The following is a 23,287-nucleotide window of genomic DNA, read 5'->3' as shown; positions in this document are numbered from 1 at the left end:
TAAATAATCTGTTTAAAAATAATTAACATAACAAAATTAGTAATGTTATGTTGAAGGAAAAAGAAAGAAGAAAACCCTTTGTTTTAGGGTGTGGAGGGAGAGTCATTCATCATCTATAGGGTGCATTCTGTAAGACTTCATTCAAATTATCTAAAGGGAGAGCAAGATTCTTGCTGGTTTTCACTTTCCTTTATATGTAAAGTAATAAGAAAGAAAAGAAGAATGTTAGAACAGCACTGTAATAATGTATATATCATAATTTACCAGCGCCTATACTCTCTCTCCAAGAAAGACAAGTTCTGAGTTGCTTGGCAGCTCTTTTCACATTATCCCCTTTGCTTTCAGAAATCGTTCCACACAAGCATAGTTGCAGAACTTCTCCTACACTCGAAACAGTTAAGAACAAAAAACATGTTTGTATCAGACCCAGAACACCACTTTGGAGTAATTCTCCTCCAAATAACGGCTTTTAGGAGAATATATATATATATATATATAAATATATATATATATATATATATATATATATATATAAATATATATATATATATATATATATATATATATAAATAACCAACAAACCCAGCATACTTAAAGGCAAGAAAAAGTAATTAAAGTAAAAACGACCAAAACTGCAACTGTTTACTCTCAGCTCAATAGATTTTCCACTTTTAATTACAAGTAATGTATTTGCAAAAAGAACAGTGAGTGAGTGGAAGAGGATGTGAAAGAAGAACCTGTTTAACAGTGAGCGGTGTTTGTTTCCTGATGAGTTCGAGAACTGCTTCAACTCTACACCTGTCTCTCTCATCCTTCTTACTCATTTAAAAGTCTTTGTTTGAGGGAGGATGTTGGAGTGCAAACAAAGCCCCACATTGAGTGAAATAAGGACTGGTCAAGGGTTTACATACACATAGATATCTCCAATGATAAGAGATCTTTTGGAGTGGTACCAAAAACAAATCCGTGAGGGCTTGACCCAAAGCAGACAATATCTTATCACATATGAAGTTCTATGTGTGTGTTGAACCTCCCCCAACTTTGTTGGATACTAAACTAATGAGAAGGACGACTTTTTAATCAAACTATCTCATCATATATATTTATAATTCTTTTTTAAACTATACAGTCACGTTCACTCCTTACATTTATTGACTTTTTGTTTTACCTCTTTGTGTTTTGAAGTATTATAGAAAGTGTGGTTAAATATGATCTTATTTATCATAAATGTGATAATACATACATGGAAAATGTGGTCATAAATCCAAAATAGAGTCCGACCACAACTATCGAATTAATTATCTTCATGCATAAGAATACTAGATTCTCCAGTATAAAAGATTGAAAAATCATCTCAAACCTCTCTTTTTCTTTTCTATTGCAATTTTTGGATTATTATATAACGATTTTTCAATTTTAAATTTTGCATAATTTTCCATTTATAGAAATAGATAGACTAGAAATAGAAACGACATCTCTTATCTCAATAACACCAAAGATAGGGATATGAAATGAATGGAATTAAGATGACATAAAGCACCAACTTTAACCCAAAATCGGACGGATTTAGGTCAAAATTTAAAGAGATACAGACAGGGACGGATTTTGGGGGCAGACACAAACTTTTAAAATTTCTAATAAATAATAAAATATAAAATTTAATATAATAAAAGATAAAAATTTATTACCATATTTTTTATTTTTTAAGTTACTTACGTTTGTATTCATTTTTCACATCTTTTCTTTTATTTCTAAGTAAAAGAAATTAAACACAAATTCAATATTTTTGTTTTTATTTTTCACTTGTTTATTGGAAAATATGTAACTCTCCTTTATCCCACTTTATAGTTAAATATTAGTTTTTTAAAAAAATTTATCTCATGAATTTATTGTATAATAATTTGTATATAATGTATAGTATTTGATTTCATTGGCCAATAAAGATGTGAAAATAATGGTAATAAGTGTAAAGTGATTTATTATTTATATAATATTTTTTTTCTCTACTATATCTATTATTTTTTATCTCTTTAATATCTCTTTATCAAAGGATTATTTGTAGAAAAAACGTACAAATATATTATTTTTCAGCTCTTTGCATGTGACGGTTGGCTACATATTTTAAAAGTTATATTTTGATTAATACGTTTCTACTCATTAAATAGTTTTTTTCACTGAAAATTAAACTGTACAAATAATTCTAGAGGGCTTAATTGATCCCTCTCATAATCTTTTATTTATAATAATAAATTAATATAAGAGTTCATGACTAATAGGTAACTCTTCGGACAATATAATCATGATAAATAGGGTAACTCTTCACACAGTATAATCATAATAAATAGGATAACTCTTCACACAATATAATCATGATAAATAGAATACTCCTTCACACAATATAATGATGATAAAATAGGATAAATAACCTAACATTTTCATTAAAATTAAAATAATCTATATTTGGAAAATATGTTAGAATACATGGTGTGCGAGAGAAGTAGAACGTAACAAGTTGACTAATTAATAGTAGTTTTTAATATAAGAGTAAGGGTTTAAAATTATTGAAAGTTATCTTAATATTTTGAATTAGAAATAATATCAAAATTTTATATATATATATTCAATTATTGTTTTATTAGTGTAATGTTTTTGTTACGATTCTTTATAAAATTTCATCAAATTTCACTTGAAAATGTGAATAAAATTGATTTTATTAGGAAAAAAATATACTTTGATATATATATATATATATATAATTTTTTTACATTCATTTACATTATTATTTTTTAATTTTTATTCTCTTTTCTTTTAAAAAATAAAAAAATAACGGGTGTCATCTTATTATTATTTTTTATAATGAATTTGGTGGTAGAAGGTTAGATGTATCTTTTTAGAAGAAGATGCTAATACAAACATATTTATTCTATTACTCTAAAATGTTCTTTTAGAATATCAGAGGATGTCTCACCAAAACCAGTCGCTGATACAATTTTTCTAAATTGATTTTTTTGTTAAAGTTTTTGTTTCACTATCTTAGTACACATGACATTTAATAGGTTAAGTATGGTATTAGTAGCAGTCAAAATAGACAACTACAGATAATAGGTAATATGCATAGAAAATTTACCTGGAGGTGGAGATGATGAGAATTCAAAAAAGCAATAGGATCAGCATCAGGAAAATATTTTTGAATATATCTTTCAACCGCGGCCTTGCTCTTAAAAACTTTGGTGAGAGATGTCTTCTCCCTTCTCTTCTCTTCCTTCATTTCAAACAGTCGATTTGGTAAATGAAGATATAAGTATTTACCAGACATTTGCTGTAGGTAAAATAAACAATTAATGACAAAACAATAAATAATTAATGACTGCACAGTCCAATACATCCGGATCATTTAAATCAAGAAATTAGAGAAAGGCATAATCTAAAGAGAATAAATGAGGAACTCACCTCTGTAACATTTTTCCCAAACAATTCAAGAGCCATTAGGGTCACTACAAAACAGAGAAACAAAATTATTAGCAAAACTCACAAAGCTACCAATACTTTTTGACCAATTAGATTGAGGTCAAAAAAGGCTCAAAATAAATTCTCACTAAAAAAACCCAGCTAAATATCCCTCAGGCTAGTCCATGGGCTTTTTTTTTAAATTAAGACTTTTTTACATAAACAATAAACAAGTCATTAATTAAATTTTGAGACATTATAACATCACGACACAACAGTTTCACATATCAATAGAAACTAAACAAGCTACAGTACATGATAGACAATTTTTATGCTTGAAAATAATCTCATTCCTCGATAGACAATTTTGCACATTAAGAAACACTTAATATCAAGCCATAGAAATGGTTAGGGTCGGACTCCATTGTTCTTTTAGAATGTCAAGACATTCCATTACTGTTGATGTTTGGGTGGAATACCTTAGTCCTAAAGGCAACCTGCAGTACATAAAGACGTTAAATTCAGCATTTCTAAACTATAGCACTTGACAGGTGTTAAAGATATTGACTAGCAGCCAGCACAGGTGCTTAAGATCATCAGTCCACATATCAAGAAAAAAAAAATGCATACAAAAAACAGGAGAATGAAACAGGCAAAGAACAGGAAAATTCTTAACACATGAGAAAACTCAAGATAATCCACTTTTCACTGAATGTGCGAGAAAAGGGAAGGTGATACAATTTGTATCAGGTGCTGCAAAATAACAAGACTTTCAACTAAAGAAGTGATACTCCTGCTTTCAATTTGTATCAGAGGTGCTACAACAAGTGATACTCTTGCTTACTTTTATGATAAGTTCAATTAAAGCCCTGTGGATTAACTAAAAACTACACCAAAAACTGATATAACAAGACAAATTTATTTACAATTAAATGCTCCATGCTCTATAAGAAAGTCATCTAATATAATGATAGAAAGTCATCCAACAGATTATATAATGTAAGATGACTTTGATTCACACTTTTGTCCATCACGGGCAAAGCAACAAGACAAGACTCCTAAAACACCCAGTCCTAATACTCTAACGTTTCCTACAAAAAAAAATATTAATATCCACAGCAAATTAGTTTAAAACACGCAGATCTTACTAAAATAATAAATACAAAATCCAATAAATTTTTTAATTGGATAAAACAACATGACAATTAATTTACAATATACTTTTCAAAGAAAATACCAATACTTCAAGCACGTAGCACTTTTTCCTCAAAATTATGAAAGCAGAAAGAATCAACAAATTTTCAAAAGATGGATTGGCCCAAAAAACAAGTTCTTTAAAGAATCTTTTGGTGTGACTGTAAAGTTTCTGTCAATTTACACACCAGTAAAGACCGACTCCTGTCATAGAACAGAGAAACACCTGTATCCTTCTTAACTATTTATTTAACACTACAGTAGAGAAACAGTGATTGAAATTTACTCTTTGATTTATTACAGTCATCAACCAAGTGTAATTTGTCTTCTTGACATAGCCAATGATGGAGATAGTGTTATCAACCATATATTGCAAATTTGTAAATAGTTAATTTATATAAGAATGCAGTAAAATCAATAATTGGTTTACTGTAATAAATTTATCCTTTTTTTATATACTTGGATTATGAAATTTGGGGCAGATACTAGTTATTAATCTTTTTACACTATTTTGTTAGAGAATTGGATAATATTTAGATGAAGTAGAGTAGAAAAATAAATAGGGATTTTATTGATTTTATTCTGTTTTCAAGATCTAGATAAAAGAGATATCACAGGTCCAAGACAGAAGAAAACCAAGAAGTGTACAAAAGGGAACTCTAAGGAAATTTGAGAGTCCTTGTTCTCCTTAACTTTTCTCTACAATTTTCAGTCAATACTCTATTAACCACTTAACAACTATCACATAGTGGTTAAAATCTTCTAAACTATTGGCAAGCTCTTCTGGTGTATCCATCACATGTGAATTGGGACAGCAGAACTAGATGAAGGACAGCGTGTTAATGTTATTGACATCCCAGGTAAAGACATGATAACATATTAATTCAGGAGCATGTGTGGTTGTGATAGGAATCACACTCATAATTCCCTATTAGCAGACTCCCGTGGGCTCAAATCCCCCAGGTTATGGCCCAATACACCCGTAGGTAAGAATAAATGGTTGTATAGAGAGAGTGTAGATTCCATTAGGGGTATAGGGAATATTGTTGTTAAGTCTAGAGCTTTTTCTTGTACTTGGGGCTACGACTCTTATCCTTCCCTGTTTTTTCCTCTTTTATTATCAATAAAATAGCGGATTATTCAATGTTATATGGGAATTGCTATCCTTTGTGTTTTGTTTGAGATCATTGCCCAAGTCATCTATGCCAACACTCGTTTCACTGGTTTAGGACGGAGAGGTGCTAAATATTGAATCTCTAATAACCATGGAGGGGAAGGAGGCCGAGGAAGGGAAGGAGATGGTATGACAAATCTTAAATTGTAGACCCTTCAACAACCGCAAAGAGCTTTCTTGTTCAAAATCCCTTAAATTTGAAGGACTTTTGGAGGGGTACTAAATTCTAATCTTTAGTCTATAGTGCTGCCAGTCACAACTTTATGCCTTTGTAGTCTGTTGGGACTCTAGGAATGAGTTTTACTAATACGTGGGGCTTTATAGTCAACTTTGGAAATGGTAGCTGGTGTGCTTCTCAATTTATGTGAGGGACTGAAGGTTAAAGTTGGCTAGTATAATTTGGATATGGATGCTTGTGTGTTGGATTTAAGAGGGGTTGACTTATTGTTAGGAGTGGATTTGCTGGAACAACCTGGACAAACCATAATAGATTGGAGGAAGACACTGAGTCTTGATGAGAATGGATGAACTATTACTCTAAAAGGGAACCACATATAGGACAAGTACCAAACTATAGCTTTACAGTGTATTTTAATAGAGATGGCAGAAGACTATGAAGTGAACTTGAGGAATACTAAAAAAAATCAGAACATGGAGGTGATACTAGTGCTATAATGATATTCCCATTGAGTGTGAGCTGCAACAAATTCTAGAGTTTCATGCCTGTTTCAGAAGATACTAAAGGGTTTCTTCCTCTGTACCAAGTGATGCCTTGATTAAGGCTTGCCCTGCCACATTTTTTATTCTAACCTGATTTCTTAAAGGAATTTATTATAGAACATGTTACATTTGGGCATGGGATTGATGCAAGATCAGTGACCCGTAGCATGTTTTAGCAAGGCACTATCCTTAGGTGTATTACCAAAATCAGTTTATAAGAAGGAATCATGATTCTTTCCTTAGCAATTCAACATTGGAGACTCTATTCCTCCCAAAGTATTAAGGAATTCACAGATCACTAGAGACTGAAACATTTTCTTGTCAAAAGACCAACAATGTTGACTTTTCAACTTAGTGTGTTACCTAATTGAAGTTATTTATAAGCCTAGGCCTATGAATAAAGCAGTTGGTGCTTTTTCTAGGAGGGACAATGTTGGTAATCTAAACTCCTTTTTTGTGAGCCCTTATTGGTCGGACTTTCCCAAACTAATAAAATAATTATTCTTGATCCAAATTTGAACCAATTATAGGATAAGCTATAGGTTGATCCAAGTTCTAGTCTAGCTTATGAGCTGAGGGAAGGTTTGTTTTTTTTAAGGGTAGTTGCTGATGTCCACTCTCATTCATATCCTTCTAACTGAGTTTCATTCCACTTTAGTGGGTGGATGTTCCGTGTTCACTAAGACCTACAAATGTGTTACAAGGACCTTCTTTTGGCTAGGCATGACAAAGGGAATCATGGAATTTATTCGTGTCTAAGAAGTAAACATTCTGCTATGTCTTCCCTTGGTTTGTTTCAACCTCTTCTGCTTACAGAATGGACTGAGGAAGACATTTCCATGGATTTTATCATCAGGTTACCAAGTTACATGGTTGTGAGGTCATTTTTGTGGTGGGATTGCTTATTCAAGTATGCTTATCTCCTTGAACTCAAACATCCTTCCAAAAAAAGTCAGTGGCTTAGTCTATTCCTAAATATGTTGTCAAGTTGCATGGGTTCCCAAAGTCAATAGTAGTGATTGTGATCCCTTATTCCTCAGTAGATTTTGGAAGTTGTTTTTGTCTTCAATTCAAAGTACTGTTCTAGGGATGACAAATTTCTATTATTCTAAAGTTGTTTAGTAACATTCCTTCATTGTTTCTCATCAGAGCAACTCAAAGAGTGGTGTATTTTATTGTCTCAGGAGTTTTGGTATAACCTCCGTTCACACAGCCACAGGTAAAATCCCTTTGGGGGTGATATGTGGTCATCTTCCTCCACTTGTGATTCGTTATTTGAAAGGGGAAACTATATTAGATTCGATTAAGTGGTAGTGGATCAGGTTGAAGCCTTGTGACAATTGAAGTGTCATTTCCATTGGAGCCCAATAAAATATGGAAACCACATGCTAATGCACACGGGAAACAAACCAGTTTTGCTGAACGTGATTGGGTTTACATCAAACTTTTAGGTGTCGTCTTGCATTGGTGAAGTCAATTTTACTGAACGGGATTGATTGCTTCCTGAACCAATACTAAGTTGTCTCACCAAGGTACTACGGTCCCTTTTAGGTGCTGTCTCACATTGGTGAAGCCATCTACAAGCTCATATTTTCAGTGACAACATGCATCCATCCCCTGTTCTACATATCTCAGCTCAAGTGTTCCAACAAATGACTTCATTAGCACCTCTATACCACCTCAGGTGGCTATAAAAGGCCATGATCCTTTGTTTCCAGAAGCTGTACTAGCCACATTAAAAGTCAAACATGGTGGTTGGTCATTGGTTGGGTGGCTTATTCTTTGGAGATCTCTGCCAGTGAGAGGAAGTTATGTGGGAATCAATTGTTGCTATCAAGGAACAATTTCTTTCCTATTGCTTTGAGGACATGCAAGATGCTACAAGCTAGGGAGACTTAGGAATTTTTCTATTAGGGTCAAAATGGTTTTCCTTGGAGATGGAGAATTCATCCACTGAGAATGAAATTGGTATTGATAAGAATCACACTCCTAAGCCCTTTTTAGTGTATTCTTGTTGGCCCAAATTCCCAAGGTCAGGGGTCAAACAAGAATTAGTGGGAGGGGCAAAGTTGGTTTTAGAGAGTGTAGAGTTTATTAGGGATGTGGAGAATATCATTGTTAGTGGGAGTCTACAGATTTCTCTCAGACTTGTAGGCTATAACTGTTATCCTTCCTTCTTTTCCTTCTATTATCAATAAAATAGTGAATTATTCAATATTAAATAGAAATTCTATTAGAGTGTTTATCTATGTCCTTTGTTTCTTGGAAGCTTTTGTTACATTCATCTGACCTACAAAGTTTCACAGGATTATTTGATTTGTCTTCTGGATCTGAGTATGTTCGAAAGAAAATTGTCAAATGCATTGATTTGGCTAAGGATGGGATACATGCTGCCATTTTGGTGTTCTCGGTTAGAACACGCTTTACTGAGGGACAAGAAACTGCTTTATTTGGAAGCAAAATTGTAGATTACATGATTGTGTTCTTCACCGGAGGAGATGATTTGGAAGAAAGTAAAGAGAGCTTGGGGGATTATTTAGGTCGCGAATCTCCAAAGGCTTTAGAGGTTTTTCTTTGAGCATTGCAATCTAGATTAAAGTCTATTTTTTTTTTCTTATATTCATTGGATTTTTAACCTGTGGTCTAGTTTTCTGTTTAAATTGAATGACGGGCTTATCAATCTTTGAACGTATTATACCTTTAGGTCAAAACTTTGATAAATACATTTGGTCTTTGCTGAAATTTTAAATATATATTGTCAATTTTGAAAGTGTGTACATAATTTTTTTTTTGGCTAATACATCCAATTTGTTCATGCCCCTCAGTAAGTGATTACCTAAACCTTTAGAATGTATTTTTTAACTCATTTTCCTGGTGAACATATCTTTATGCATGTTTGGATATGCTTTAAAAAGCACACATTTATTCCATAGCCTTTTTTGAGTTTTCCCTTCTAGAAGCTGCTTTCTTAACTTATTAGAAAAGTAATAAAACTGGTTTTATTTTAAGATTTTAATTTTTCATCTACTAAAACTTATCTAATAATGAGTACATTAAACATTTTTTAATTAAAACACTTTTTTCTTATGAAATTCACAAATAAACAGGTCTAAACACCCATCTGATGCCATTTGGAGATTAAAACTTTTACATGCAGAGAGATTGGTGCAATGGCTTGTTTTTCTCATCTGCTCTTGTATCATGCTTGGCAAATATCTTATATGGAATTGATTGTATATGTTGTGAACTTTAATATTGGTATATCTTGTAAGAAAAGATATAAATAACCGAGTAGCAGAATTCTTAAAAGTGCTTCACTTGCCTTGTTTTCATGTTGGATTAACTCTCGTAAAAAATGTCAGCGAGACTCTAATTTTGGTGGTTTTATTTCTTATTTATTAAATCTCTGTCTTGATTGATGTGAAACTCATCAAAATTTGTAATTGTCAACAAATTCCGGCTAATAAAAGTATTATTTTCTGCTTCTTTTAGTGGCATGATACTCTTTTTTTCCTGGCTGAATATATCTTGGATTATAGGACAGTCCATCTGCCGAATCTCAAATGGGAAATTCTTAGTTTTGTGGATCTTCAACTGAAATATTGAATTTAACTGCAGTGTAGGAAATTCTTGGTCTGTGTGAGAATCGTGTTGTACTTTTTGATAACAAGACTAAGGATGAAGGGAAACGTTCTGGACAAGTTCAAGAACTTCTCTATTTTGTAAACATTGTTCTATCACGAAATGGTGGACGACCTTATACAGATGAGTTGTTTACAGAACTGAAGGTGAAGCTTTTGTGAACATCAAATCTTGGAAAGCATACATGATATCAGCTAATTCATCATTTCATTCATTTGACTGCAGAAGCGAGCAATGGAGCTGCATAAGCAACAAAGAAAGGTTGATTCTTTTAAAGAAGAATATGCTAAAGATGCAATATCGGAGTTTGAAAAGCAAATACAGCAAACATATGATGATAAATTAAAGCGAATTACTGAGATGGTACTCTTTACGTCCATGACTTTTTATATTAACCATTTTAATTAACTTGATGTCATTTAACCTTTTTTTTGAAGTTAAATAATGTGACTCTTATATTTTAATGATTTTTTTATAGCAGCTTTGCAATAGCATATGTGCAAGGGAGTGGTCACTGTTTCATCTTGATGTTAAATCTGCATTTTTACATGGTCCCCTTGATGAAGAAGTGTATGTTATGCAGCCACCTGGATTCATTAAGAAGAAGAAGGAACACTAGGTATACAGACTGCAGAAGGTGCTTTATGGACTGAGACAAGCGGATTGACTCATTTTTAATCAATCTGAAGTTCAACAAATGTATAGTCGAGCATGGAGTATATGTAAAGGGAGATTCAGAGGAAGATTTGTTATCATCTGCCTATATGTAGATGATCTACTTGTCACAAGACCAAATCTAGACAACATAGATGAGTTCAAGAAAATCATAGAAGCTGAATTTGAGATAACTGACTTGGGAAGATTGAGCTACTTTTTGGGGATGGAATTCACCTATACAACTACTGGATTAGTAATACATCAGAGGAAGTATGCAAATGATTTTCTGAAAAGATTTAACATGATGGAGTGCAATATTACAAGGAGTCCTATGGAAGTCAATCTAAAGTTGATGAAGGATGACTCTGAGAAGGATGCGGATGAAACAAAGTTCAAGCAGATCATCGGTTCAATACGTTTCATTTGTAATAGCAGACCTGATTTAGCTTTCTGTGTGGGAGTGATTAGCAGGTTTATGAGCAAACCAAAGGAATCTCATATGCAAGCTACAAAGAGGGTGTTATGGTACATTAAAGGCTCAATGGACTGTGGGGTGTTATTCCCTACTAGAAGAAAGAAAACTGTAGAGGAGATAACAGGTTACATATACTCAGATTATGGAGGTGATCCGATTGAGAGAAAGAGCGCTTCAGGTTATATCTTCATGTTGAATTATGCTCCTGTTTCTTAGTGTTCTAAAAAGCAACCAGTGGTGGCACTCTTAAGTTGTGAAGTTGAGTATATAACAGGGAGTTTTGCTACGTGTCAAGGCGTGTGGATCAAAGAGCTTATGGAAGAGTTGAAGGTGCCTATGAAGAAGCCAATTCAGTTGAAGATTGATAATAATTCAGCAATCAACTTAGCCAAGAATCTCATTAGTCATGGAAGGAGTAAACATATAGAAGTTAAATTTCATTTCTTATGGGACATAGTGAATAAGGATAGAATTGTTTTAGCCCACTGCAAAACTGAGGTGCAGTTGGTTGATCTATTTACTAAGCCTTTAAAGATTGAAAAGTTTGATATGTTGAAAGAAACATAGGAGTTGTTTCTCTTAAGTATCTGACTTAGGGGAAAATATTAGATATTATAAGTCAGCTTTTGGTGGCCAGCACTAGTGCAGAAAAGGCCTTTAACGTCACCCTTTAGACGTCCAACCCTCGAATATCCAACGTAAAAAATGACCGGTGGCATTTTCTGTAAATAAAACAACTATATAGACGTCTATTCTAGAGGGAATAAACGTCTAAAGCTATATAGACATCTGATGTGGGGGAACAGACTTTTATATACTCATTTTTTAAATCTAAAAAGTCACTTTTTGACTCCATTTAAACGCCAGATCCCACCAATCTGACTTCTACAACCATATAGACGTCCATGTGGGGGGAACCGACTTCTATATACTCATTTTTGAAATCTAAAAAGTCACTTTTTAACTCCATTTAGACGTCTGATCCCGCCAATCCGACTTCTACAGCCATATAGACGTCTGATGTGGGCGGAACCGAATTCTATATACTCATTTTTGCAATATAAAAAGTTATTTTTTAACTCCAATTAGACGTTCGATCCCGCCAATCCGACTTCTACAACCATATAGACGTTCGATGTGGGGAGAACCGACTTCTATATACTAATTTTTGAAATCTAAAAAGTCACTTTTTAACTCTATTTATACGTCCGATCCCGCCAATCCGACTTCTACAGCCATATAGATGTCCGATGTGGGGGGAACCGACTTCTATATACTCATTTTTGAAATCTAAAAAGTTACTTTTCAACTCCATTTAGACGTCTGATCCCGCCAATCAGACTTCTACAACCATATAGACGTCTGATGTGGGAGAATCGACTTCTATATGGCTACATTAAAACACCGCGAACGCGAGATAGCAGTTACGCGCACTTAATGTTCATCATCTTCCTCGCGTTTTCTCTCTACGGGTTACACTTTTCAGGTTCGTTTTCTCACTTTTGCACCGTTTTAAATTAATTTTACTCGTGTCCTTGGGCAGTGTTCTTGGGCGGCGATTTCTTGCGTTTTGCTCTCCTCCAATTCTCTCCACTATGTTTTTGAAACCATCCAATACAAAAAAAACGTACAATACATTCTCTTCAACTAAAACATAAAGTTGTAAACTCGAATCATCATGAGCCATGAGCAACCCGAGAGGCCTCAAGCAGAAAAAAATGCAATCAAATACGGCAACGTTTTAGACGTCTGATTTATAGTGTCAGACGTCTATACAGACATCTAACCTGTATGGACCGGACGTCTATATAGACGTCTAACCTGTATGGATCGGACGTCTATATAGACGTCTGACCTATTGGGTCTGACGTCTCATTAACGTCACTCATATAGACGTTGGACAGAGATCAAACATTAAAAACCCAAAATAATAAACGTTTAAAGTCTTTTCTGCACTAGTGCAGCTGTCAATATAACACCTGCACATATGTTTTTCTTTGCTTTGTATAAAAACACTTGTAATCCATACAGAACTGAATATATAGATAATACAGTTTCATTCCTCTCTACCTCTGTTATTCTTTCAATGCATTATCTTCTTCATTACTCCAACAATTTACACCGTTAGAAAATCATTAAAATTTTTGTAATAAGAGAAATGTAAGAATGAGTTGTAAGCATTACGATTTCACTATTAAAGGAAATATTTATATTTTATACATATCGGAACGAGTGTTTTGGATGATATTTTTTTATTCGAAAACATATTTTAAAATATTCTATTCTGGATTTTTTTATATTCTAAAATAATTATTTTGAAATACAATTTTTAATCTGGTAATATATTCTGAACTCAGAAATACATTTCAAAATTGAAATAAAATTGAAACGGTTATTCCTAAAGTCATTTCTAAATGTTATTCCTAAAGTCATTTCTAAATCTTAAAAAGATGATGATATTTTGATAACATATTTTTATAATATTTTAACATTATTTACGTATCATTTTATAATTGGTACAAAATTACTCTACAATCAATAATAATAATCATAAAAATCACCATGGACCAATCACAGAATGACACATAAATAATATTAAAATATTGTCAAAAAAATGTTGTCAAAGTATCATTATCCATCTTAAAATACTTTCAAAAACATTTGCTGTAGATTTTATTTTTGTATTTTGGAATGATGGTTTAGGAAGGTATTTCTAGATTTAGAAACACATTTCAAAAGGCTTAAATGCTTACTTCGTCCCATGTTAGGAGGTAATTGGCATACACTAAACTGAAAATTACTTCCTAACATTAACATGGAAACGAAGTAAGCATTTAAATCTATTTTAAAACAAATATTTTAGAATAAAAAATCATGAAATGATTGTTCTGAAAATTGTTTTTATGTTTCGAAATATATAAATTTTCGTAGTGCTCTAGAAAATAAGTTCAAATCTAAAAATGCCTTCATAAATATTTATTTTGGAAATTTTTTTCTTATAATCCGTATAAGATGTTTCCGAAAACATTTTCCGAATACAATAAAAATAAAATTAAAATTAAAATTAAAAAATAATTATAATAATAATAAACTACAAATATAATGATAAACCACAAATCTAGGAATGATTAAATATAACTCCAAGAATATAAAATTATAATAAATTGGAGGTCTATATCATAAATATAAATTAAAACACATTGTTCAAAGTCCAAACATGAAGAAAAATTATCGACATTCAAATTATAAAAATATCCTTCATGATAGAGATGGATGAAACATCTCTGCCACTTTGATAGATTTGACGAGACATATAAATTTCACTTCCTTTTTATTGGAGGAATATTTCTACAGCACCACCATGAAGGAGCAGTAAACCAGGTGTCTGTCCACATGTCTATATCACCATGGAAGAAAAAGGGCTCATCATCCTCATTGCCAAAAGTGAAAATGCCCCAATTGTTTACATCAGTCCTATTCAAGCCTAAACGGGTCATTTTACGTTTTACATGACTAAAATCCCATTCATTCGCCCAAGGATCCATTTGATCATTGCATAAGTAAATGCTGTTTCTAATTTCAACTCCAAGTTCCTTTGCAGAGAAGGATGTTGAACAACATTTTCCCAAAAATATCATTTCATCTCCTAAATCCTTAACCTTCTTCCAAGCTAACTCCTCAAAGTCCATTGCATATACCTCAAATTTTTTGGTCTCAATCCATTTATTTTGTTTGAGATTAAAATATCTACGAACAATTAAAAGTTTCCCAATGGACTCCACAAGATATGTAAAAGTTTGATTGGTATCTTGATTCCGTAATATTATCCCGTCGTGTTGTAACTGAAATATACCAGGCCTTTGTACTTCATAAATCCGTGTTTTTATATCGGAAAGTGCTCCATCATCATTGTTAATGGCAGAGTAGATACTTCGAACATCAATTTGCCAAATATTTAATCCATCATCGAGAAGGTAAAAACTTCCATTACAAAATACAGCATCCTGAAATGGCTTATCTGTTTGTTTCTTATATTTAATCCATGAATTTGCTCCTATAACCCAAAAAGCCAACTTACGACGACGGCGGTGTACAAGCATGCAGATAAATTATTCTCATAGGGAAGCCCAAGAGAGCACCATTTTGTGATAACTTACTTGATGGAGGGAGATCAATTTGACTTCCTGAAAATGGATTCAGTAAGTTAACTTCAAGTAGAAAACTGTATACATTATTTACCATAATCAACCAGCCACAAAATGATCCCAACAATACTTTCCACATGACTCTGGCAACTTCAACTCCCAAACACGATTCTCTAATACACTTATACAAGTTTTAGTCTCATTGTTCCCCAGACCTGAAACCAAGAGACAAGGAAGTCCATGCCTTTGTGTACTAGGAAGTTCTTCTCCAAGAATGGCATTCCAACTCATACAAACTTTGCTCATCGATAAGCAATCAACAAAGGTCAATTTTTCAGCAATCAGCTAAGTATACCATGAGGGAGACTACACCAATAGTTAAAATATTTCTAGAGAATAACATTTAAAAATAATACTAATAACTAAATGAAAGAAAAATTTAAAAATAATATTAACAACTAAATAATAAGAACCATGAAGGAAAACTAACTGAATAAATAAATGTTTATTTACAATAACAAACTTACAGGGCGGATTGATCTTTCCTCAGTCATCTGAAAGAAAGGAAACATACAAAACTTTAGAAAAATGAATCAAGAAAAACAAATAGAATGATTTCCATGAAATGGTAAGACAAACCTAACTGCAACCATATTCATTAACGCTTAGGGATTTCTACCAAAACCCCTCTTCTTTCTGTTGTTTTATAGGAACCCTATATATCTAGGGTTCCTCTTCTTTCCTTTTTGTACAGATTGAAACAATACAGAGTAATAAAGTGTTTACCTTTTCTCGTTTCTTCTTCTTCTTTCTCTGGTTCTCTTTCTCTGCGTTTTCCCTCAGCTTCTCCAGCGCTTCGCTTGCCATGGAAGCCTCTCAGTGTTTGCACGAGCCTCTCTCTCTTCGACAGCCCTAAGTACCAGTTCTAATAATATTGATCGTGTTAATCAGAGGTTAAACGAAATAATATAAATATATAATACAGAATTTTGAAAAAGTACCTATTTAGGAAAGGAGAATGTATAAAAGCCAAACGAATAAAAATAAAAAGTATCTGTTATATATGGATAACTACTTAGAAAGATTTACGCTCCCAAATTCTAACCTTTTTCAGCAGTAATTATCAATTTAACAGAAAATCAACACGATTAGACTTTACCTGGTCAACATAGTAGAAATAAACAGTAGAACAATGGGCAACGGATAAAATAATTAGAAAACGTGACAAGTAATTCCAGATATATTTTATTTTAAATATGTCAAAAAATCAAATTACGATATTTAAATTTTAGTTATAGTTAAGATAATTCAACACATATTTAATCTTTATCAATTATCAAATATATGGTTAAGTTCAATATATAATTAATTTTAAAAAATATTATTTATTTTCTAAATTTCATTTTTTTATGTAATTTTTAATATCAACTATATATTAATATTAATTTTTCTTTTAACAAACATTTAGTGATAATTATTAAAAAATAAACAAGTCTTCAATGACTTTAATCATTAAATTTTTACACTAAAATTATTTTTTATCATATTTGTAATTGTAATTGTGAACCAAAAATAAACTATTTAAGAAAGAAAGTTTTGGAAGTCATCATCCTAATTTATTCTGAAAAACCTATAAAAATCATAAAATAAGACAAGGTGTACAAAACTGAATTTAGGTTCAGAGGTAGATTACGTTATTAACACCCTACCGCACAAAAAAAAAGGACTTTTAATTAATTGTACGATGATTGACCTTACTCTTATGTAATATCATTTAGAATGAGAAATCAGGGTTATGTGAAAATTTGTTTAGCAATGTTGATATTTTGGTTTTGAAAATTTTGTAATTTTTTAGTATTTTAAAAATGATGGGGAAAAGAAAAGAAAGAAGTACTAGACCGGATTATTATAATACTTATACCTTTTCTAAAATAATATTTAATTATTTAAAAAAGAATTAAACACTAAGACGTCCTATACATGCGGTCACATGAGTGCTCGTACATTTACATATGTGAAAACATCTTTATTCTTTATTCTTTATTTTATGATTTATTACTTTTTAAATGAGAAAATATGTAATAAGAAAATATTCTTTATTTTTTTGAATTGTTTATTTAATTTTTTTTAAAGAAAATTTGAAAGCAATACCAAAAAGATGAGGGAAGACTTTTTAAAATAAGATATTTGTGAGTAGTAAAAATAATGTTCTTAAAAAAAAATGTCAAACTTTAAGTGTAAAAGAAAAATGCATGCAATATAATATTCCTAACTTTCGGTACTCCAAACTATTTCTTCTTTTTGTAATGATTCTTGACAAAATCCATTTTATGTGAAAACTTATTCTCTTTTATACTTTTCTCCCCTCTTTCTATGTCCCTATTATTTCTGCATGTCTATGCTTATTTATATACACATATTGTAATATTATGGTAATGTTGCTTAATTATAAATTAATTGACAATGAACAAAACAGCCAAGAAAAGATCTTGGTTGCAAAAAAAATTAAATCAGATAAGATATTAAATATAATTATTATCAGAAATTTTGTCAATTTTTATAATCATATATTTCTCTTTTATAAAAAAACTGATGCAACAAATTATAGTATAATACTAAGATATTATTTTTAATTATAAACAATAATATTGCTTACAATTATTGACATAATATTGATTTAAATTATTACATATTAAAAAAAACATACCAATATTTTAAAAATATTTTCTAATAATATGTCTTGTAACTGGTATAAAAAGTAAAGGAGTGAAAATATACATAAAATTCTTGAGTTCTCACGCTAAATTAAAGTTTGAAAATTATATATATAAATATATATATATATATATAATTAAATAATATTCAGTGCATTACATTATTTTCTTTTTTTACTTTATAAACCATTTTTTTACTTTAATTTTCTTCATTCAATTCCTTGCATTTCATCGCACTCCCTCCAGATAATCAAAATAACTTGGATGGGTTTAAATTAATATTTCTATTAAATTCAAATAAAAAATTCAGTAGAGAAACTATTTTTGTATTTTTTCAAATTACATTTCAATAAAACTTTTAAATAGTTGAAATGTACAAGTATCCTGTTTTTCCATTGATTTTCAAATAGTTATACAGTATAAGACTTTCTTTCTCTAGGTTTATTCAATTTTTAGAATTAAAAATAGCAAATAACATATTTGTAGATACTATATAAACTCATGTCAATATTTAACAAAGAATATTAACATAGGTATAAATATAAATATTAACTTTTTTAAATTAAGCATAAACAAATATCTACATGTCCAGAATTTACATGTCCAGAATTTACATTATAAAGACTCTTAGTTATTTTATTCTCAAACATGCCCAGAATTTAAATTGTAAAGACTCCTAGTTATTATTTATACTATTTCAAAATTTATACAATTATAATTGTCATTATTATTTAGCATAAAAAATGTATTTCTTTTAAATCAAATTATTACTAATATCATATTTTGTTTATTTTTACTTTTTATTTAAAATATATATATTTAATAAATATTTGAATTAATAGATACACATACGTAGATAAACCTATTATTGTGGAATGAAAAGAAAACACAAATTTCATTCACGAATATATATATGAACTTTAATGAATATACAATTTCCCCACAATATGCATGCAAATCAACTTATTTCTTAATCATTAAAGAAGTTTGGAATTAAAAGTATTACACTTGGAATATAAGTTTTTTTCTTATTATAATAAAATCCAAATATGTCACTATTTACCCAACAAACAAAAAAGACAAAGAGTAAGATGGACCAAATAAAAAATGAACAAAAGAAAATGTCACAGCATCAATTATCAACCTGTGTGCACATGAGAAAACACTAAATATATATAAATAATAAATTAAAATTTCAAATATGCATTAATTAAGCAGGTTCAACACTAACCCTATATTCCATCCAAACATCAGAGGTTTGATGGATTTATACAAACATTCCACAAATTGCAAACAATGGTGTTTGAATGTTTGGATTGAGTTGATTTAGGTTTATAGTTAGGTACCCGCACTTTGAACACCTCCAACTCCCTCCTATGTTTTCACCACCGCTCCATCCCTTCCCATTTCAATACCCTCTCGTTTGTCACAAGTTATAGTCTCAAGCATTTTCTGTTGAATGGGTAAAGTTGTAAACATTTGACTCCATATAGTAATGAAAACTTTGTGCATTCTTTAAGTAGAGAAATCTTTAATTCTTTCAATGAATGCACTTAAAATTTGTATTCAAATTTCAAGACTTGAAAGGATACGAGAACCATTGGACCAACCTTTATTGACATTACCAAGGCAAGGAAAGAGGCTGTGCCTCAGTACTAAATAGTTTAATGCCCACAGTACAAACTAAAAGAAAACAAACAAAAACAAAAATACGGTACCTGCGTTTGATCCCCTAATCCACCACCCAAGAACAAAGATAGTGCTAAACTTGACAGGTAAACCTTAAGCTGTGGGAGAGCTAGGATGCATTGGAGAAGGTCATGTGATCATCTGAAACCATAAATAACGCCGACATCGGAATTTATCCACAGAGTACTAATACATGTTTTCCTTTTCATAAGCACTAGCGGCAGGCTAAACTAACAATAATTGAAAATAATGGTGTATAAGTAGCTCTACCAGGGTAAACTTTTAATTGCAGAATGTAACCTCGAGATACAATCTATAGCTAAATAATAAGACATATCTGAAAACCGACAATTGCAATAGTGACAGTTATGCTTGGAGTCCAATCACTGTTCCTTCCCCATCACCTGTACTGAAATGCAATTGGAAAGGCTAATAATGATCAGTGCTGTGCCCATTGAATATCCTTGATGTTGATCCCTTCCTTGACCATTTCATACAGCGGACTCATTTCCCTCAATTTCTCCACCTGCTGAACAGTGAGCTTCACTGCTCTGTCAATTTCAGCTTCGGTAGTGAACCTCCCAATTCCAAACCTAATAGAAGTGTGAGCCATGTCCTCCTCCACTCCCAACGCCCTCAAAACGTACGAAGGCTCCAGGCTAGCACTAGTGCAAGCACTGCCACTGGACACAGCCACCTCCTTCAACCCCATGAGCAAGCTCTCCCCTTCAACATACGCAAAAGACAAATTTAAATTCCCCACATAGCGCCTCTCCAAGCTCCCATTCACCACCACCCCATCAAGCTTCTCTCTAATCCCATTAAGGAGTCTTTGTTGCAAACTAGAAATCCTCTTCTCATCATAATCCATCTCGTTTTTAGCCACCTCGCACGCCGCACCCATGCCCACAACCAAAGGAGTGGGAACAGTACCACTCCGAATCCCCCTCTCTTGGCCACCTCCGTTCATCTGAGGCTCAACCCGAATCCTAGGCCTCCGACGTAGATACAAAGCCCCAACTCCCTTAGGACCATAAACCTTATGCCCACTCAACGACATCAAACTCACATTCCACTTCTCCACATCGATGGGAATCTTCCCCAACGCCTGAGCCGCATCAGTATGAAACGGCACATTAAACTCCTTGCAAATTCTCCCAATTTCCTCCACCGGCTGAACTACTCCAATTTCATTGTTCACCGCCATCACCGAAACAAGCCCCGTGTCGGTCCTAATCGCAGCCCTAAGCTTCTCCAAATCAATCAACCCGTCAGATTCAACCGGAAGATAGGTGACCTCGAAACCTTCCTGCTGGAGGTAGCGGCAGGAATCGAGGACGCACTTGTGCTCCGTCTGCGTGGTTATCACGTGCCGCTTCTTGTCCTTATAGAAATGCATGACGCCTTTGACGGAGATGTTGTTGGACTCGGTCGCCCCGGAGGTGAAGATTATCTCCTTGGGGGACGCACCTATGAGGGACGCTACCTGAGCGCGCGCGTGTTCCACGGCGTCGTCGGATTCCCAGCCGTAGAAGTGGGTGCGAGAGTGAGGGTTTCCGTAACGAGTGAGATAGAAAGGCAGCATCGCGTCAACTACACGCGGGTCCATCGGGGATGTTGCCTGGACGTCCAGATAGAGGGGTCTTCCGGAGATTCGAACGCCCTTCATCGTCATTCCGGACGAGTTGTTCCCATCGTGTTCCGGGACCGCCGCCTCCACTGCCGTGGAGAGAAGCTTCGGGCGGAGGTTTTTGGCTGATTTTGTGATGTAGTGACGGAGATTGGAAGCAACTAGCTTAGAGGTCATTGGATCGGTGAGGTTTGTGGGATGGATTATTCCCACCTGCTTGGAAAATGAGGCAGAGAGAAAGAGAAGACCTAATTTTTATTTTGATTATTTGATTTGATCCTTGGGGTTTCCCAATCCATGAAGAAAGGGTTTCCCTATCCAACTTCGTGGATAATCTAACGGTGGAGAGTGAGTTGAGTGTAACCGACTTGGGTAATTTATTACACGATGCCCCATTTTGAACTGCGATTCGTAGATACCGTTTGGCACTGACCTATCTCTCTTACCACGGTGTCGTTTTACCTTTTCTCAACTTGACTTATTACTATATAATTAAAAAAAGTAGTGAACATTATTTGGATAAACAGCAGTAGGGTGCTATATTTCTGTAGACTTGAAAATTTTATTCAAAAATTTTGTGAATATATAACGTAGAAACCAAAATAGATGAAAGGTCTAAACACTAAACTTAAAAAATATATATATTATCAAGTGATGGAGATGATTTGGAATTAATATAAAGAATATTAAAATTAAATTAACTGGAATTGCTTAACTATGGTTTATAGAAAAATGTTTATTATAAAATAACTAAAAAAACGCAAATGAACTATTTCATTATCTCAAATTTCTTCACTAACAAAATACGAATATCTTTCTCTTTTCATTTTTTTGTCAGAATAAAAACTCTCTTTTTACTATTATTTGCAAATCATTTAAATTAGAAGTCGATAAATTATTACCCAACATAATTTCATCAAGGTAATTCATACTTGAATGATAATATTTAGATTATTTTTAATCATGCTCCATGACTAAAATAGTGAGAATAAAAATATTTATCCTTTTTTAGATGCTTTTTTAAATTAAAAACATAACATTATGTTAACTCTAAATTTAATTTAATTTTACAAAATTGATTTATAAAATAAAATTTATATTATCATCAGTGATTTAATTTAATTTCACAAAATTGATTTATAAAATAAAATTTATATTATTATTCACTGGTGATATTATGTCAAAAAGTTAACTCTAAATTTAATTTAATTTCACAAAATCGATTTATAAAATAAAATTTATTTCCATTTATATATTATAGATTGACTTTATTTATAATCCATATAATCGATATAAAATTTTAAACATAAAACAACCAAGATGTGTATCCAACACATAATACAACTTTAAACATAAGACAACCAAGATATGTAACCAACACATAATACAACTGAAAAACAATTTGAAACATCAGTTAACAACAAGGAAGAGGAATCAAGTTTGCATATACAACATTGGAATTGAAAGATTATAAGTTAGATGTTACAGTGGACCAAGTGGATTCTACTTCAGCAAAATTCATTGACAGCCCATGAAAGCATGAACAAAACAAACGAGGGCACAAAAAGTGCTAACGACGATGTTTCTGATGAGTCAATCAATGTTTCTAATTCTCCTACATTTGACTACGCTAGACAGGTCGAGAATGAGAATGTTGATACCAGTGAAAATGAAAACGATAGAACTCAAAATGAGTCCGTTAAACTGCACAAAGGAAAAAAAGAGGTTACACACTGAACTATTTTAATTATATGATTCATTAGGATTTGAAATAGGTCTTGAAACTTTGTGATAAAAAAA

General features: G+C 32.3%; 2 protein-coding genes across 8 annotated transcripts; one reads left to right on the top strand and one right to left on the bottom strand.

Annotated features, from left to right (window-relative positions):
• The first annotated feature begins 4,985 nt into the window (after positions 1 to 4,985).
• Positions 4,986 to 11,941, top strand: LOC108335717 (immune-associated nucleotide-binding protein 9). Its single transcript, XM_052869480.1, is given in 7 exon segments — positions 4,986 to 5,021; positions 5,391 to 5,445; positions 5,448 to 5,501; positions 8,842 to 9,101; positions 10,159 to 10,323; positions 10,403 to 10,540; positions 10,656 to 11,941. Coding segments are annotated over 7 exon segments (849 nt in total). The 3' UTR covers positions 10,797 to 11,941.
• Positions 11,942 to 14,456: 2,515 nt separating this feature from the next.
• LOC108335715 (cysteine desulfurase, mitochondrial) lies at positions 14,457 to 21,799 on the bottom strand. Of its 7 annotated transcripts, none has more exons than XR_008245788.1 (5): positions 20,128 to 21,799; positions 19,887 to 19,998; positions 16,241 to 16,379; positions 15,982 to 16,008; positions 14,457 to 15,493 (listed from the first exon to the last, which is right to left on the bottom strand). XR_008245788.1 is itself a non-coding variant. In XM_017571829.2 (2 exons), the coding sequence occupies exon 1, from the start codon at positions 21,662 to 21,664 to the stop codon at positions 20,297 to 20,299; it is 1,368 nt and encodes a 455-aa protein (XP_017427318.2). In that variant the 5' UTR covers positions 21,665 to 21,799; the 3' UTR covers positions 19,341 to 19,998; positions 20,262 to 20,296. The 7 variants fall into 7 exon arrangements, 1 of the variants encoding a protein (XP_017427318.2); XR_008245790.1 differs by having other exon boundaries at positions 20,207 to 21,799; XR_008245786.1 differs by having other exon boundaries at positions 20,262 to 21,799.
• Between the last annotated feature and the right edge of the window lie 1,488 nt (positions 21,800 to 23,287).

This window comes from Vigna angularis, chromosome 10, assembly GCF_016808095.1.
Source record: "Vigna angularis cultivar LongXiaoDou No.4 chromosome 10, ASM1680809v1, whole genome shotgun sequence".
Lineage (NCBI taxonomy): Eukaryota > Viridiplantae > Streptophyta > Magnoliopsida > Fabales > Fabaceae > Vigna > Vigna angularis.
The sequence above is the reverse complement of the archived record's forward strand: the minus strand, read 5'-3'. Positions and strand labels throughout refer to the sequence as shown.

Coding starts and splice junctions, on each gene's coding strand:
- LOC108335715 (XM_017571829.2), bottom strand. CDS start 21,664: ATGACCTCTAAGCTAGTTGCTTCCAATCTCCGTCACTACATCACAAAA.